At 56.5% G+C, this 18967-nt stretch overlaps 1 protein-coding gene across 2 annotated transcripts in view; it reads left to right on the forward strand.

The window, feature by feature from the left end:
* RALGAPA2 (Ral GTPase activating protein catalytic subunit alpha 2) overlaps nt 1-13971 on the forward strand; it is a gene marked incomplete at its 5' end in the record, with an annotated part of 103929 nt that extends 89958 nt beyond the window's left edge. For both annotated transcript variants that reach the window (XM_084262504.1, XM_084262505.1), the window contains 2 exons: nt 4924-5045; nt 13684-13971. In XM_084262504.1, coding sequence (XP_084118630.1) covers nt 4924-5045; nt 13684-13835 — 274 coding nt within the window. In that variant the 3' untranslated portion in view covers nt 13836-13971. The remainder of the gene's footprint in view (nt 1-4923; nt 5046-13683) is intronic.
* Nucleotides 13972-18967: the final 4996 nt, after the last annotated feature.

Raw genomic sequence — 18967 nt, forward strand, 5'->3', positions numbered from 1 at the left:
ATGCCAACAGTCCGCATTAACTTCCTTGGCAGTCCCTGCGGAGCTGGAGGAACGGTCGTTTTGGTGTGTGCTCTCCACGGACCCGAGCGGTTGGGTTCCAGTCCCGGGACTGGAGCCCCTTGGCACTGGCACGCTACAAACAGCGAGCCGTGGAGAGCAGCCAGTCAGTGCTCGCTCTGCCTATTCACCAACCCGCAAGTAATCGTGTCCTTTATTTGCATGGAAGGAGTGCTGTGTCAACAGAATCCATGGTTGTCTCCATGTACCGGTGAGACTACGCGAGCGTCGCCAGAAGGGGTTTAATCTCCGTAGCAGGGAAGGAATCGCTGGCTGTTGCCATCAGTGGTGATGGGCAGCTGATGCTTCTGCCTGTGGTCAGCACGGAGTTACGGTGAAAAAAGCAAAACTTCTGAATTTTTGACTCTGAATAATTGTCTTCTGTGTTCCCCCAACTTCTAAATACGCTGTTATTTATGGGTTAACGTTCTCTGTGTGTGGCAGAGAGGGAACCATTGGATGGGTCTTAGCCCCAGGACGGTTTGTTCCCCCTGCAGAGCCCAGGTGACACAGGGGCTTTGGAGGCTCCTTGGAGGTGCCAGATTTTACACTGTGCCTGAAGCTGGCTCTGCCTCATAGCAGCTAAATGTGGAAGGGATGCTGTGGGTCAGAGCTGTGCGCTGGCTGCTGCCTGTGTCCCCAGTGAGTTTTCAGAGAGCCCTACCCTTTGTCCTGGCGCGGGGTCTCCATCTGGAAGCAGGTCCAGCACACAGCGTGGAGCATCCCGCTGCTCCCAGTAATGCGCTGCCGTTACTGCAGGCTGCTGCTCTGAGCATGGTAATGTGCTGGCAGGTTGGGCTGGCGTTCAAACGGCTCAGGCTGTCTGAGCGAGCCCTCAGATAACGATGAACTGATAAAACAGTTCTAACCACTCGTAATATTCAAATGCTGGGATTTAATTGTCAAACCAGAGCCCAGCTCCTGCTCTCCCACGGTCACACAGATTTGTCATCAAACATCCCACCTCCTCACAGTGCTGTCGCTGGGGTTATGAAGTGAATACCAGTGTTTGCACCCATTGAGGAGATACTGCTCGAGTTTTGCCTTGCTAGAAGTGAAATGTAAAATAATGCAGTCGTTGGGGAGGGGGGTCAAATTGCCATACATATTAAAAGAGGCTGCTTTTGATCAGCTCCTTTGAATGTCTGGTATGACTCCATTTATCTGGAGATCTCCGGGGACGCCCAGAACCTCCAGATAAATGGGGGCTTAGTTAATCAGGGAAGCCAGCTGTCCAGCTTCTTCACCAGGGTCGGGTCCAGGACCATATCCCATCCCCTCTGCTGCCAGGCTGCCCTCACAAAGTGATTTGCATGCCTTGCTCCGGTGATCCGGCCTGGGGGCTTCTGCTGAAAAGCCAGCCAGGCACCTCGGGCCTGCGTGACCCAGCGCCTGGCTCCAGGCTGCGGAGGGGAGCGTGCCCCTGGGTGGGGCGCGGTGGTTAGAAGGCATCTCTGTGTCAGACACACCACGCTGGAAGCTCACAGTGGAGAGATGACGCGGGTCTGGCGTGACAGAGGTTCGGCATAACATGCTGACATGTGAGTCAGCACAGCGGCAGCGCTGTGGGACGGAGCACAGTGCTACCGGGGCTGCGGCTGCGACAGGCCGGGCGCTGCGCTGTGCTGGGGGCTGTCTGGCAAAGCCTTCTCACCTGGTGATAAATACAAGGCTGCGAGTGGAAATTTCCACTTCAGGCAGCTTCTGTGCAAACAGCCTCGAAACGCTGAGCCCTCTCCTCCACCCCCACCTGTCTCCCTGTATCATCCTGCGTTGGGCACCGGGTGTGCTCCTGGCTCCTCCAGACGTGTTACTGGGGCTCCAGGGTGCCTGGCAGGTGACTAGTGACAGGATGCCCACGGAGCTTCGGGTAGGGATGCAGATAACTACCCAAATGGTGGCTTTGCTTGCGTGTGACCTGGATAAGTCACGGAACAAAGGTTTTGTGTGAGAGATCAGATGGTGTTCGTGATGTCATGCTGCTTTCCAGGCCTGTGCTTAGGGGCTGGAGGTGTTTTTTCTGTGGGCCCTTTATGCTGTGTTTGTGATGTTCCTAATGCCTTCATCAAACCTGGGCAAAACTGTAGCTGACTCTTTTCTAATGAACCACCTGCCCTAACGCGGGCACGTATGAAATGGGAGAGCAGAGAGCGGGGTTTCATTTCCCTGCCGTGACATAATGCCCTTCAGATGAGGCAGTGAGTGAGAATCAGCTCGAGCTCCCTACAGTCTGTTAGGGGAGCCTGGGAGGACACAGAAGCAGGGAGCTGGTGTTAGGGGAGCCTGGGAGGGATGCGGGAGCAGGGACCTGGTGTTACGGGAGCCTGGGAGGAATGAAGGAGCCAGGAGCTGGGAAGGGTGCTGCGTTTGCCGTCCTCTCCGGGCCTCTGGCATCTGCACCACCCGCTCCCAGCATTGTCATCTGCAGGAGGATGCTGAGTCGGGATCTTCCCGCAGGCCTGCAGAGCCGCTGCCGCATCCACAGGGCTCTCTGGACCTCGGCTTGTGCTCAGCCCGGGATATGTGTTGCAGAAGCCTCTCCTGTGACTGCCTGGCTGTTTGGCTCCTGGGGCTTGGCTGGCTGGTTGGGGTTTTTTTGCAGTCTTTTTCTGGTCTGGGGCATCTCCCATCTCACAAGTAAGGCCTTTACAGGATGTCAAGCCAGCCCAGTCGAAATCTCCCAGCCCTCCTTTTCCATGCAGCACTTAGCAGGAACCCGTGCGACCTTGCAGCGCATTTGTGGTCGTTCTGTGCCACGTCAGATGCGCGGGGCTGTTCCTTAGCCAGTGGGGTAGTACTGGGCACGGCCTGCAAAGCCCCTCTGCCCTGCCAGCCCTGCTCAGCGCAGCCCGCGAGCAGGCCGCAGCCGCAGGGCCGCGTGCAGAGCAGAGCGCTGGCGGCCAGTCGGCAGGCTCAGGTGGCCGCCAGCCCCAAGTTTAGCCGAGCCCTTTCAGTGATTTGTCACGCCTCGGCCCGTCCCCGCTGCGCCAGCACGTGCCGGCTCCGTGTCGCAGGGGCTGTTGGCCAGACGGCCGTGCAGCCCCCACGTCCCGCTGTTCACCGGGCCGGCGCTCGCCCGGCCGCGCGCTCCGCACGGCCCTGGCAACAGCCGAGCGCGCCGCAGAATAATCATCTTCATAATGAGAAGTGAATGGCATCCGTCAGTCCCTTTAGAATAGGGCCCAGGCGTGTGCCTCCTCTCCTCGGAAGTTTGGCAGCCTATTCATTAAGGAGAGTCATCAGGAGTTCAGGCCATAATAGGGAGGCAGCCCCGAGCGAGCGCAGGCGGGCTGATGCCTGCGCCGTGAGGAATGCCTTCTCCTGGGCTCGGGGGAGAGGCCGGGGAGCCTGGGCACACAACGCTGTCAGCAGGTGCAAGCTCTGAAGCGCTGCGTATTGATTTTCTTTCTCCAGGCTTCCAGGGGAAGTTTATAAGAAGATTTATCACATATTGCTTGTCCTCTGCCTGCGGTAACAGCAAAATTCGGGGGTTTTTCTTTTGCCTTCCTCCACCACCCAGCCCGTTGGAACGTGGTGCAGTCATTTAAGCCGGGCTTTGCTGATTGCCCCCGAGGCAGACTGCTAGTGCATCCTACCCTGGTTTTAAGCACCACTTTACTCTAGATTGGGTTTTTAGGTATTTTTCTAAATACTGTTTCAGAGCGGTTTTGTTACCACAACACAAGTCACAAGGGGCACCTCAGTGTTCATTAGTAATGCCTTTCAGTTTTAAATACGCTCCCTTGCACTGTGCTGTCACTGCTGTTAGCCTCCCCGCTCCCCATTTCTACATTTAAATCAGCCTTTGCTTCCACCCAAGGATGTGCAGCATTAGGATGCACATCCCTGGAGCAGGAACGCTGGGACCACGGGAAAACTTCTGCTTTAAACGGGGGAGCAGAGAATGAGATGTCATAGCGGCTCCCACAAGCCTTAATTCATAAAGTCATACGTGAGGCTCTGCAGCCCATTGTGGATGTGTTTCAGGCGTTATCCTGCTATTGGAAGGGTATGATTCACCTTCCGAGGAAACAGAAGCTGCAGACAAAGGGGAAAGATTTGCTTTCTCCGCGGTGAAAAGCTGCTGCAAGCAGGGGTCCTATTAAGACAGCTGGAAAGTTGCTTCAGCTTGTTACGCTTGTAAGTTTTATTGGTGACTGGTTTTTGATTACACATTTGAATGCTGTGTGTTCCAGGTTGCCGAGTTTTAATTAAAAGGCAATAGTCTTGATTTTAGATGGCTTTGTTGCCTGCATTATGCAGGCTGTAATGCGGGCGAGTCGCAGGGTGGGTTTTTCCAAGGCGTGGGGTTTATTCAGGGTACGTGGATTACACCTCCTGGCACCTGCCCTGCACACAGGCTTCACGCTCTTGGGAACTGTGTTTATCATGGGTAATTTATTTTAAGTGCAGCACTCAAATAAATAGGTGGGCTGGGGGGTTTCCCTCCTCTGTCTAGGCGGAGGCCAATCGTTTCTCCAGGCTGGATGTTCTTCTGGCCCTGCGGGGTTCCTGCGCTAGGATGGTTGTGCACCCAGAGCATCCCGTAAACCCACAGCTTGCTCTTGAAGTTGGGGCTTGGTTTCCAAAAGCCAGCAGTCTGGGGGGGTCAGGTCCTGCTCGTGGCAACTTCCAGCAGCTCCTCAGATGTGCCGATTTGCTGCTGTTCCTTCCTGAAGCTAAAAGGTATTTCCCCCCACTCCCCATCACTCACACCCAGACCCAGTAAGTGGCACTGGGTGGTTTTGGTCCCCTCTTTTCCATGCCCCAGGTGCAGCCTGGTTAGTGTCACCGTGTGTCTGGAGTGACATTGTGTAACAGTGTTCATAACTCTGCCCATGCTTTTCCTTAACCTGGTTGTTGCAGTTACGAGGAGAGAGCTCTGTACCTCGAAGCCATCATCCAGAACCACAAGGAAGTGATGACATTCGAGGACTTTGCCGCTCAGGTCTTTTCCCCCTCTCCCAGCTACTCCCTCGGTGGAACGGGTGAGTCCCTGCATGTTATTCTTTCCCCCAGCGCCGAGGCGCTGGAGCAGCAGATGTACACCTGTTTTTTGTAGATAAATGCTTGCAAATTTAAGGCAGCCATTCTTCCCCTGAATCAACTAATGAATGTCAAAAGGAATGATGACATTCATTTTAATTTGTTTTGCATCAGAGCCATTCACTCCGCTCCTTTCTTCAGCTATCCTGTTAACCCCCAGATCTAGCAAGGTTAATGAACTTTCTCTGGGTGATGTGCTCCGGCCCATTCAGGAACGCGGGCTGCTTGCTGAGCAGGGAATATGCTGCTCAGAAGCTACGCCTGGCTCGGTGCTTACTTATGGAGAAGTAGTTCCTCGCTGGAGAAGCCGTTGCTACTAATGCTAGCTGGGGATTATGCTGCCGAGGTACCGGGGTCAGGGATTAATGCGAGCGTGGTGTACGAGCGGTGTTCTGTCAGGCGGCCGTAGCGGTGTGCGGTGTGCTGGTGCTTCCCTCACAGGCAGACATCCCAGCTACCCTCAGGCTTCTGCCCGGGACCTGCCCGGGGGTCTCTGTGTGTGTACGGTGGGTGTGCATACAGCTGCGTGTACACACACACATGGGAATGCCGGTCAGTCAGCACCGGCCCCACCGAACGCTGTGCGTTACTCCTCACCTGCCCCACTGAGGGGTTCAGTCAGCAGGCAGGGAGGTGTGAGCCCCCTCCTCTCCTGGATTAGCTGAGATGAAAGAACAGCCTCCTGACAGGGCGCTGTGACCCCAGCACACGCATTTCTGGTCCCCTCCAGGTCCCTGTTGCCAGCCTCCCAAAAGCACACAGTCACCGTGTGTCCAGCTCAGTCACACAGGTTCCCAAATCCCTTTTCTATCTCCTAGGGTGACACTGGCGCTTGCTAATTATTTCCTGCTCCGCTTTCGGATTGCCTAACAGCTTGTTTCAGCCCTGCCTAAATGCTGCAGGACATCTGCTCTATTTCTCTTTAGCCTGACTTGTTAGCAAATATCTTCCATCTAAACTGAAAAATTGAAGGAAGAAATTAAATTTACTAAAATAAATCACTTACAAATAAAATCAGCCGGGCATCATTGTTTAACGTTCCTGGCTCCAATCCTCCAGCTTCCAGAGCTTTGTTAGGAGATAAGAGGTATATGCATGTCCTTGCGCTGGTCGCCAGTAGCAGCAGGCAGAAGGCTTTGGAGATAAGCAAGCTGGCAGAAGTAAAGGGAACCGGTGCTATTTACATAATCGCGCCTCTGCTTCCTGGAGAGGCGTCAAGAAACACAGGGATGGCCTCTATTGATCTCTGTTGAACTGGCATACTAAACAACATTAGAAAAGCTTATATCTTCAAGCTTTGATTAATGTTTTCTACATTAAAAAGTAGAACAGCTGTGAATTAAATTCTTTTATACACTCTGCCAAAAGTCTGAGGCAAAAAAAAAAATTCACCGGTTCCAATAGGAATGGAGATTTGGTGCCTGGTGGTGCTGGGCACTGAGTCCCGTGGCTGTCGGCACATGGGAGTGTGGGTGTCTGGAGGTGTGATCAGTGTTGTGCTCGGCGCGTCTCTCTGTTTAGTTTTCACATTGTTCTTGTGGCACATGGGGATCTGCCTGTACAAACCCAGTGGGACAGGTGAGGACAGCTTCATTTGGTAACACCACACCCCTGCTTCCCGAGGCCCGCGAGGCACGCTGAGTGCCCAGGATGTTTCAGATGTTCCCGAGGACCTACCTAAGTTTTTCAGGTCACCGTTAAGTGGCCAGGGCCTGAACACACCTTTGGGGGGCTTGGTGGGGGTTTGAAGAGTCAAATCAGCCCCAGTCAGGTCCTGTTTTCTGACAGCGTCAGAGTTTATGCCACGCTCACAGGGAAACCAGAGGCTGGCCAAAGCCCCTCCCCAGCCCATCTCCCACAGCTTCTGCTGGTATCCCTGCCTGTTCAGGGGAACGATAGCAGGGCTGCCAGGCCTTGCCATTAGGACACCGTCCTGGCCAACAGCCCCACAGCCCAGGGATGCTTCTGCGGAGCTGCCGCTGGGTCACGAGCATCCCCCTGGGCTTTGCGGTGCAGACGGCAGCCCTCCCTTCATCCCTGCGGATGGTGGGACTCACCCTGCCCCTGCCGAGCCGGCACCTGGCTGCTCGGGAAGCACGGATGTGGAAGAGGAATGGCTCAGGAAAACGGAGTCGTGGGGCAGTTGGTGTGTGGAGCTGGCACAGGGCTGTGTTTCCCCTTCTCCAGTATCAAGCCAGCTGAAGCGCCTACCCCTGCCTAGCTCAAACTTCTCCTGCAGATTGGGATTACCTCCCCCCTGGTTTTACTCTTAATGCCACCAGCCAGTCGTGATCCCTGCACACCCCACAGGAGGGGTTGCTGCAAAGCACCCTTTCTGTTAAAATTGCTCTGGGCTTCAGTAGGTACTGGGGTACAGGGTGGAAATGGGGACCCCTGAGTGTGTTGGGCATGGAGCCGGGGATGGAGGGCACATTGACGCATTGGTGCCCCGATCCCTTTAGTTGAGCCTCATGTTTTCTGATGGCGTCCCCAGGGACGAGTCCCCACCGTTCAGGTGGGATGTGGGATTCTTGACCCAGCCAGGTCCCCCGTATCACAGACAGGGCACGGTACCTGAGGCACGGGGATGACCCTGCTCGCTGTTTGGGCAGCAGAGCCTCCAGCAGCTCCCAGTACATACCCCCACCAGCCCTGTGTGCGAAGCGCGGAAGGAGCAGCCTGGTAGGCAGAACGGACATCCCTGAACTCATTTAGGGGATGTGCAGATTAGGAACAAAGGATGAGAATACGGTCCTTTGTTGTTAAGCTGGTACATTACATGCTGTATTTTAATTAGGCTGGGCATGGGAGGCAGCCCAGGAAATCCTCCGTAATCCAACACTATTGAATTATTCTTATCCTTTCCCTCTGCAGATTTCCCTCGCTTTAGAGGATGGGGCTTTAAGCTGCTATCTTTCCCTGTCCTGCTCCTTCAGCCAAAAAGGAGAGCTGTTAGCTGACAAGATGCTCATGCATCCTGTTAAAAAAACATAAAGAGGAGAGAGGGGTGCAAGTGGATGCAGAAACGTTCCAACTTAAATCACCTCTGCGGGCCCCAAAGCCTTTGGGGGGGATGTTTCCACTTAAGATCAGGGAATGGTGTTCGCTCCTAGGACATGAGAGCAGTGAGATGTGCTAGAGAGGAAGCTATCCCACTGGAGGAGGATTTGTATCCGAGGCTTTCAGGCTCACCAGGGCAGATTTCTGCTCTCCAGAGAAGCTGCAGACCCGCTTTTCAGCCGCGCAGCCTGTGCTTCAAAGGGTTAATTGAAACGGGCACACTTGACTGCTGAGAGGACTGATCTAATCACTGCCATATCCAAGTGCATCTGTTCACCATGAGGTCATTCTTGTGCATGCTAATGATTTGGGAAATAAAGCATAACGCTTGACGTTATCAGAGGGGATATAGTGTAAATCTGCTTCTCCCCTGGCTAACAGCTCCTGTGGAATGAGACGGGGCAGCAGCAGCCGTGGCTGGGGCTTTCCTTTCTTTTTTTTTTGTTGTTGAAAGCATCATTTCCAGAAGGGTGTCAGGAAAACTGCACTGCAAAACTCTGACATGTGCTATCTGTTGATAAATGGATTCTTTAATGAATATTATAGCATTGCCCAGGAGCAACACTTGAGCTGAGGAACTGTGAGCGCTGTCAGCGTTCCCTGGTTTTAAAGCCTTGGAAGCCGTGCTGCCTTATTTACATAAAACTGAGATTTTGCAGCCTTTCTGCTGGAAAGGTGACACATGCTTTGCTTTTGTCTCCGGACTCGGACGTGCATAAATTTCCTGTAGAAAATATGTGAACGTGCAACGAACACGATGAGGGGAATTGTTTAAACCTCTTTTTGCTGGGTGCTGGGCTTCTCTTTCCCCTTTAAAGCAAAGGGAATATTTCAAACGGTCTGTAATTTTAAAAGATGTTTTTGAGAGAAGCCAAACAAAGCCCAGAGTCGCTGAGCAGAGCGATGGTCTTTGTTAAAGCTGAGCAGCGAGCCCTTTCGGGTGCGTTTGGTTTGTTTTTTGGGGCTTTCTTAACTCCTTTGTCTGTGCCTTTTCCTCGAGGATCTATAGGATGTTTTGTCAGCTCTGTGTGGTGGGGGGAATAAAAGTCCCCCCAGGTTGTGTGTTCACATGGTTCTAGGGACTCTGGCTGGAGCAGGGCGTTGGGGACGCAGACGCCTGCGACTGAGTAGCTGTGTGGTGAGAGCGTGGGGCTGCGCAGCACACGCCGAGCGCCGGGCTCATCGATACTGGGGCTGCCCAGAACTGGAACACTCGTTCTCAGTAACTGGGGCTTGGGGCCACCACTCAGCTCCTGCCCTGCTGCAACCAGCTAGCAGCGGTTGCCGGCTGGAGTGGGACGCTGCTGCAGAGCTTCGATGTGAGCTTGAATGTGGAAGGAAGCCCAGGACAAGTCGTTAGCGCAGAGCTCGTTAGAAGGCCTGCACAGACATGGTGTTTGGCAGGTGAGAAGGGACTTTGCGACCACAGGTGCTATCGAGGAGGCTGCCCAGGTGGTAGGGAGGAAGGGCTTGGGGAAGTGGGGAAACAGGGAGCACACCCACGAATCAATCCCAACACAGGAGCACCTGGCTCAGCACAGAGCTTGACGAGGCTCAGCCAGTGGCATGGTGTGTTGGCAGTAAGGCAGCCTGCTTTCTTTCCTAAGAGGGAAGTGCTTTTTGAAGTTAGTAAAACTCTCGGTGTCCCTTCAGGGATTGGAACTGGTCTGTCACTAAACAGGGCAGATAAAGGTGGCACCTGTACCCCTGGAGCTCCCCTACCTGGGACAGCCGTATGTAAATTCACAGCAGGACAGCCAGCCCCGGAGCAAAGTGAGCACACCAGGCATGCAGAACTCTGAGGGTAGTTGTGTGAGTTCCTTGTGGGCTGCTGCAGGGCCAGGGCAGCTTCTCCCTTCACCTCTGTGTGAGTGTACAGCCTGGACCTGGGGTGCTTCTCCCCTAGGGACCCACAGTGGAACAGCGTGAGCGCAGCACTGGAGCCCTCAGCCTGGGCCCTTTCTGATTTAATCAAGTGTCTGGGGGGAGCCCTCCTGGCTGCCGCCTTGAGGAGGGGAGATGGCGGGACGGCTCCTCCCTTGCAATCAGCGCCGCGGTGGGAAAAATATTAGCTTGACGGCCACTCTCTTCTGCCGGGTGACAGCTCCAGCTGCTCGGGCTGTCAGCTCCCCAGAAACCTCCGGGCAAGGTGGCCCCTTTGCGTTTCTCCTCCGCGCTGGCACACGTCAGCCCCGCAGCCGCGGCGTTGAGCCTGCGCGGTGCTGTCCTGCCTGCTGCTGGTGCCTGGCGGGAGGCCTGGGCCACGCTTCGAGGCTGCGCTGCGCGTTACGCGCCTGCACACAGAGGGGGACGTCGCCCCGGCGCTTGCCGCGGTCCCTCTGGCTGGTGGGCCAGCACAGGGCCAACTGGCAGCTGCTCCCAGTCACGACAAATTACGGTCTGTACGTTTGGGGTTTATTTCTGCACCTCTCAAGCAGTCGAGGCTTGGCACCCCTGCTGGGAGCTGCCAGGGCTTCCTGGGGATGGGGTTACACACTAGGGCCATCAGACCCACCTCCTTCTTCTTCCTCAGGCAACAGAAATGCTCACCCAGTTGCGAGCTGCAGCCTGGTGCTCCCTGTGAGCGGCTCCTGCCCGGTGAGCCGGCGGTGCTGTGGGTTGCTGGCCCAGCAACTGGGACCTCACCAGAGGACTCAGCACCAGCCCCTGACCAGGAGTGCAGCCAAGGGCTCGGAGGGTTCCCTGCGAGGGCCAGGGGGCGAGGGGCAGGGCGCTGCTGCTGGCCTTGCCAAGGCATTCCTGGGGCTGGCAAGCAGCCGGCCTGACCCCGTTACGCGTGCCGGGCCTGATGTTCCTGTATTTATATGATTTTGTGTTCTCTCCCTTCAGATTAGAATGTGTAACCGTCTCGTTACGGTAATTGCCACAGGTAAGAGCGATGCTTCCCACAGGCCCTGCTGCTGCTGCTGGCATTGTGCTCCATCACTAACAGCTCTCTTTCTCCTCCTCCTGTGCTCAGCACGTGGCTGCGGTGGCTCTGGGGCTCTCGGGGTCTGTCTCTGCCTGTCCCTGTCACCTGTGCCCCATCTCCCCCCATGCACCGAGCCCCTTTGGGGTGCCCACTGCCCACCCAGGCAGCTGCTGCTGCCCCCGGCTGCTCCTGGGCACGGCTGGTACCAGCACCTGGGCAGTGGGAAGCATTTTGGTCACGGCTGGGCCCATTTGCCTGTGTGTTTGGGGTGGGATGGGGAGGCAGCAGCTTGCCCAAAGGGTTGCTTTTAAGCACACCGCTGGCCCAGCTCTGAGCCAGAAACTGGTGGTTTTATTTACCACACGGCTGCTTGGGTTTTCAGCTTCTGATTCCAAACGGCCCCTGTTGGCCTGTGAGGGAGAAAAACCCCTCTGAGTCCCTGCAAAGAGCGCTCACCTCTCACCAGCATCTTGCCATCTGCAGCCACACGCCGACTGGCCGGGGTGTGGGCAGTGGGTGAGCAACAGAGTGAGTGGAGCCCCGGCTCTGAGCAAAGCTGGAGGCTCCCCTCACGAGCGGGCCGAGTAACGAGCGGCCGGGTAACGAGCGGCCGGGTAACGAGCGGCCGTGCCAGACGGCGTGCAAGTGGAATTATAATATTTGTATGAAAGGCCTCAGCTTTTGTGGGCATTGCTGGCGCACTCCGCAGCTGCTGTCTCCCTATCAATCACGGCGGTTTTGGGGGGAGCTTCAAGGTTGATTGCATAGCCGAGGCCTCGCCGGAGAAAGTTGGGACTGAAGGAATGTGCGGGATGCTGCGGGTGTTCCCGGGAGCGAGGTGTGCCTCACCGCACCCCTGCTGCCCCCCCTGCCCTGCTTTCGTATGCGCAGGCGACGCATTGTTCCGCGCTTGCATGAATATTGCTCCAGCCTGTCCAGTTGGTGAAAACTGTATTATTTTGACCATCTGCCGCCCTGCGTCACCGCAGGAATGTAAAGTACAGCACCTCCTGCACAGCCCTGCCCTCCCCCACGCTCACGGCACCCCGGGTTTTGCTTTGAACCCCAAACTCTGTGTGTGTGTTGCACAGGAAACGCCTTTGCACGCTCAGTCACGTTTTCCACCTTGGTTTTTAATGCCATGTTTCCCCTTCAGTCACTCGACGCACGAATCCGGTAAGTTGGGGTTGTCCAAGAGGTGCGAGTGCCAGTGTGCAGCCTGGCAGAGGGACAGGGTCAGGCTGCCTGTGAGCCTCAGCACCGTCCCGCTCACCAGTCAGGAGCACATCGGCATTAGCTAAGGCACGAGGACAGAGTCAAACCTCATGGTGAGCAAACAGAAGGCGATGCTGCCTGTGCTGCCTGGTTGGTTCCTGGGACAGGTGAGGCAGGGGTTTGGTGCTCGGTTTAAAATAGCCTGAGTCACTCCAGCTGATGGGTCTTCCCCCACCCCCTGCCCCGCTGGGCCGTGTGTTCCAGCTGTGGTGCCGGAATATAGAGCTTGTGTGGAGCTGGAGGTTGGCTTCAGGTGCAAACCCCTAGGGCTGGGGTTCGGAGGTGGCCACGCGCCTGCCAGGCTGGCCTTGACCTTGGGCCAGGGCTCAGAGCTTCCCTGGAGTGGCCAGGCTGTTCTGCCAGCCCACCTCTGATAGAAACCTTTGTGTGGAGACTTGGAGAAGTGTAACGTGGTTTAAAAATACCGGTGCCCAGGGGAGCTGATGAAATGACATCCGCAGCGGGAAGCGCCTGGGGACAGTCAGGCCCCAGCAGCAAGAGCCGGGCTTGGTTGCACCATGCGCATTCCTGTTCCTGGGGGCAGGGCTGCAGCGGCGCAGGGGAGAGGCAGGAGCTGTGTGCAGCTCACTTTATTCACTTACAATTACTTTAATGGCTGTGTCCTCACCTGTTCTCATTCACACACCTCCCCAGGCCCAGCCTCCAGCCCCTGTGGGGAATAGCTGAGCTGTAACTTACTGCTGGCCAAGAACAAAGCCAGAGTACAGAGATGGGCAGGGCCCCAGCCCACAGATAAAGTTCTTCAGCTGCCCCGGGAGTGCACTGGGCACCGAGGGTGCTCGGGGTCCTCTTTAAGGAGTGGAACCATTTAGAATGGGGATCCCTCCCCTGGGGGTTCTACTGGAGCCCGAGGCACCTGCCAAGGCAGTTCAGGGAAGTGCCTTGTTTCCTGCTCTCTGCAGTGGATGAGATACAGAAGAGCCCTTAAGCAACAACAGGGACGTCACATACCCCACACTCCAAAGACGTGGTTTTTGGGCCACATTCCGTGGATTTGGTTGGTGCGCCTGTGTCTGGTGGGAATGTGGGGGCTGCCGGGGTGCTTTTCCGGCCCCTCCTACCTTTTTCGGGAAGCTGAGGAGGAGAAATGCCTTGTTTCTCCAGCACAGCTCCGTGGGGCAGTTCCTCAGCAGCCTGGGCCATATTCCTGCTGCAGGCAGCACCTGCCTGACACCCCAGGGTGATCGGGACAACGGGGTGGCACAGGGCTGTGTTTTGCCCCCGTTGTGCTGATGCAGAGACCTGCAGGTTCCTTCCTGAGGTGTCTCTTCCTCTGCCCATTCTGTTCCCAGGCTGCCTCACCACAAGCGCAAGCGCTGATCTCACTGTCGCCATCGGAATAGAGTTAGACCAGACCTCACCCACACTGCCGCGCGCCGCGAGGAGCAGAGCCTCGGGGAAGCTTCGCCGCTCCGCCAGCGCGCTCAGCAAGTCTTCCAACTGAGGGGCCACAGGAGCAGAACTCGGGCCCAGGGAACCCAGGAGACCTTAAAGAGGGACAGTATTTCCCGTGCCTGTGGAACGGGCCGTTGCGGCTGCGCCTGTGCCGAAGGGGACGGGTGAGGGGCTGGCTCTGTAACGCTGCAGCCCCCACCTGCTCAGACACAAGTGACGATCAGAGATCGCTGGTGTCACTGCCCAGCACGTCCCAGGGTTGTTGCCAGTCAGAGAAAAGAGGTGATGGCAGCTCCCGCTGCCGGAGCAGCCACAGGCTGGCAGCAGCACGCACTGACTTCTCCCCAGCACCTGCGCACAAGCACCGCTGCCGCGGCCAGAGGACACGAACCAGCACTGACACCAGTTAGTTAACTGGGCACTGCTTCCAGCCACTCCAGTCAGCACTGAGCCACGTGTTGGGGCGCTTGGCCTGGGGCGGGTGAAACCCTCTGTCGGCCCCAATAAGAAACGATCCCCTCTGCTGGAGCTTGGGCAGACGGTGGAGGTGCTGTCCTGGCCCTGCTCAGCCTCTGCTCCCCTGCCCCTGCCCCTGGCTGTCCTGCACCATTACCTGGGGTGGGGGGCTGTCGCCCAGCTGCACTCAGCATTTGCCTCCACATTGGTGCAGTTCTTCCCACTGGGGGGTCTTGGCACTGCCCACGGCTTTGGGGTGCCGACAGTGCGTGCGATGGCCACACACTCTGAACCTCCCTGGGAACAGAATGTAACCAAACCTCCTCCTGAAGAGCGAAGGCCTTTTCCACAGCACCTGGATAGTCAGGCAGCACATCCCCAGTGACCTCCTCCCGTCACCTCCGCCCACCCCGTCAGTCCTGCCCCTCCCCAGGGCTGGCTCCTATTCCTGCCTTGTACTCCCATCCTTTCTGCACTTCTCCCTAGGTGTGAACGTCCATCTGTCTGTCTGTGTGTCCAGCCCGGCCCTCCCCAGCAGCCAGAAGGGCTCAGGCAGCTGGCACCTGGCTCTGGGTGAGGGTTACCTGGCTGGAGGGGCAGCCGACCCTGACACAGTGCCGCCGGGCGCCCTGGCTGCCCAGAGCCACTGGCGCTGAGCCCAAAGCTATGCGGGAGGTCGGCAGCGCAACCATCCTGCTGGGAAGAGCCTCATTCACCACGGGGCCGATGGCCACTTTCTGCCTCATGGCTGGCTTTGGCTTTCTGTGGCTGAACAGGACAATGGGAAATAAACCTGTGTTTTAATTTATTTTATCTTCAGGACTGTACAGGCGAGGCTGTCTTGTTCTTAGCTGCCCAATAAACGCTCTGAAATAATTTCAAAGGCTCTTCTGAATGAAAGGAGACTTTCTCTTTAAAGCAATACACATCTCCAATTCAGGGAAGAATGAAACACTGATGAAAACAGCATTTTCCTGATGTCAAACTCCTACAAATACTAATTTGTAAGAAATCCAGCTGTGGTTTGTGCGGGGCTGTTGGTGGCAGAGCTGTGCTGGTAGTGCTCACAAACACAATCTCAACAGAGCAAAAGAAAGGCACGTACCTGCGTGGTGTGTATGGTGTACAGAACCCAGGGTGCCTGCTGAATGGGGTGGGGAGCCCTAGCACCTCAGCAATGCCCTTCACACCCCCTTGCTCTCTCCTGCTGGCCTCAGCCCTTCCCGCTGCATGTGGATGGTCTCACCCTGGACACACTGTCAGCAGCTGTGGGCTAAAAGGGACCGACCAGCTGTTGGGGTGCAGAACACCCTGGTGCACCTACGGAACTGCTTCGGGCTGAAAGCGGGGAATTTCAACTTCCTTCTGAATAAAAAAGCTGGTTGCAGAGCTGTGTTCTTGGTCAAAGTGTCTTTACTTTGGTCACCGGTCGTCAGGCGAGGCTCCCTGAAAAAGAGACAGCACAACAGGGTGAAGGTCTGTGTGTCACAGGCGCATTCCCACAGCGAGTGGCACCAACCAAGTGTGCCAGGGCCAGTGGCACTGCTCCAGCTCATCCTTTAGGGAGGCTGAGCCCCACACACAGGGCTACAGGGTGCTATGCTGCTGCAGACAGGTACTGCCAGCCACAGGACAGTGCTGCTCCTCCTCCCCCACCGTGGACACACACACCGCTCGCGCTGATACTGGCCCAGTTTTTGTCTGCACTTTCCCCGGCGCAGTGGTCCCGGCGCAGCATTCCCAGTGCAGAATTCCCAGCATCACCAGCGCAGCATTCCCAGTGCAGTGTTACCAGTGCAGCATCAGCAGCACAGCATTCCCAGTGCAGTGGTACCACCACAGCATTCCCAGAGTAGCGTTCCCAGCACAGCATTCCCAGCACAGTGGTCCTGCTGAGCACCTTTGGTGGCTGCCCCGGGCTGGCGGGAGCCCGGAGCCTGCGTGACGATGCTGCTGGCTGTGGCCGCCGCTGAAGGAGCTCGCGGCATTTGCTAGCGGAGCTGCTGGTGTGCACAGACCCCCTGGCACCAGCTGTGCGCTGGTCAGTGTGCGACACGTGGTGACCAGGCCCTCACCAACCCCACAACACCTTCCTGCTGTAGGGGCTGCACGGACACTGAAACCAGCATGAGGCTAATGGTGCATGTGGGGAAGGGAGGGAATGTCACCCTGGGGTGTCCCTGCGCCGGCACAGGCAGGGTGGGCACCGGGGCCCAGGGAAGCGGCTGCGGGGCTGCAGTGGGTGCAGGCAGAACACAGGGTCATCCCCCTGTGTGATAGTATATAGTGTATAGTACATACTAGTATAGTGTGTGTGTGTATATATATATATAAAATATATGGGCACTATACTGTTACTTAGAATTCTATATGAAGCCTCATGAAGGCGAACTCAGCCTCAGTACCAGGCTGGCTATGGGGCAGGGACTTTATCACAGCACCAGGTGCACAGGGCATCGCTCCTCCTCCTGTGTTTAAACAACATCTCCCATATCTGTACACACTGACTATACAGATTCACTGTGTTTCTAAGGAAAAGGCAAGGTTATGCAGATTACCTCCAGGAAGTCATTTACATTAACTCCTCCTAGCTGGAGCATGCTCAGTGACACTCAGGGGGTCTTCTGGTGGTCTTCAGGGATGAAGGCTGGACATCTTCCTCACTGTAAGCTTTTCACCTTTCCCTTCTGCACCTGATCTTTACAGTTTTCTCCAGAGTCTCAAAACCCCATTCCTGCACAAACTAGTTAGGAACCCACTTTGGCTGAAAGCAAGACACACTCTGTCAATTAACTGGTCGTTGGTCTCATCAGTTATTCCTTCCCTACCTTCATGTGCTCTGCCTTCAAGGCTGTCCCACTGTTAGGGGTAAATCTTGTAGCTGCTTTGGCAATGCACCTCATACGGCTGTGGCCACACTCCCCTCACATCCAAACCACGCTGTTCTCCTTATATTAAAGGTACATTAATTAGTTGTCTCTTAAGCTGTGCCCACATCAATCTATCCAGCATTATTCTGCATCATTCACTCAGAGATGACTGTTGCGCTCCCTCGGGCCAGGCCATGAGCCGGGGTTCCTCTCCAAAGGCGTCAGGCGGTCACCAACCCCGTCCCGCTCACCCAGGGGGACAGGACGTACGCTGACACGTGTCGCAGTACTGGCTGCCCATGCCACCACCAGCTGCAGCCTCCCTGCCTGTGCTGATGGCAGCGGCAGTGGGAAGCAGGGTATTATGGGATGGCGTGACACTGCGTGCACCTGGAGGACACGGGACTTGTAAAGGAGCAGCCGAAAGGCCACGGTGTCCTGCCACGGGCTCCACCTGCAGCACGGCCTGGCCCGGCGTGTCCATCTCGCTGATGAATGGACCGAACCTTTCACCGGGCAGGCCTCTGTTATGCCCACTGTAAAGTGAATTTAATTAAAACCACTGCGAGCAGTAATGAGGCTTTTTATCTGCACAGAAGGATCGGAGGCGTTTAATGCAGCGTGCAAAATGCGGCAGCCCCGGGCACCCTGGCTCCTCAGCCACAGGAGACCACACCACCCACCCACAGTGGCCCCACCGGCATCTGGTACCCTCACGGGCAGGCAATGGGATGGGAGCTACATCAGCACCTCTGCCCTGTGCCACCCTGGAGCACCTCTGCGGCACATAGCAGCACCCCACAGCACTCTGCAGCAGCCCACAGAACCCCGCAGCACCACGCAGCACACAGCTGCACCCCGTGCCACCCCGCTGGGGATGGACAGGCAGAAACTCCTGCAGATCCGTAAGTGGTTCCCCCTCCCTGGCAGCTGATTAAAAAGCACCCCAGATTTCCAAGCAGGCTTGTGTGGAGCCGGGGTCTGAACTCCAAAGGCAAGCCCTGTCCTGGCCCACCCCAGCCCCCAGGACATCTCCTCCCAGTCCTGCCCAACAGCTTTGGCTGTGCCCACTTGTGTTGAGCAAGGCAGCCCAGGGACGCACCGATGGCGCTGGCGGCGCAGTGACCATGGCATCTTGCTGATACCAAACCCGCTACAAAGGTCACCCGCGAGAGGCGGCACCGCAGCGGCAGCGCTGGCAGGAAAGGCTCTGCCCAGCTTCTGGCAAGCAGCGCACCCGCAGCTCGGTGATGGTGTGAGCTGTGTTTGTCAGGCCCCTGACGGCTCCTGCCATTCATTCATCTCCCTGTTTCCTCTCAGTTTGCAAACAACCCATCTCAGACCATGTGCTCAGCTCTTTGTACGCTCGGAGGAGGAAGGCTCCAGTGGTTTGCAACCCGGGCAAACGCCCCTGCCCTGCGCAGAGCGCGAGCAAGCCCCGTAGGCACACACCAGCCGCCCCTGAGAACTGGGAATCGCCTGGTGTTTGGGGCAGGATCAGTGTTTTCCACGGTGCCCAAACCTGTTCTTGCTGGATGTGCTGAGAGCCATCAGCAAATTGATTTGTTAGCTGACAGCAGGAGGCTTTGTTTGCACAGTGCTGGCCAGCCCACACTGCCGGATGGCGAGACCATGGCACCGAGAAGGCAACACCTGCATTCCCAGAGGCTGCTGCGAGCAGTGCTGGGTGGGCTCCAGTCGAGCTCCCACTGCATCCACCCCAAAACACTGCCCAAAGGAAGGAGGCCCGCACTGAGCAGGGGGCTCTGCAACACGTGATGGCGGCAAGATGTCGGTGGTGTGAGAGATGTGGAGAGGCGAGACAGGCGATGCTCATTGCTCCCCGTACAATGCC

This window comes from Gallinula chloropus, assembly GCF_964237585.1.
Source record: "Gallinula chloropus genome assembly, chromosome: 3".
NCBI lineage: Eukaryota > Metazoa > Chordata > Aves > Gruiformes > Rallidae > Gallinula > Gallinula chloropus.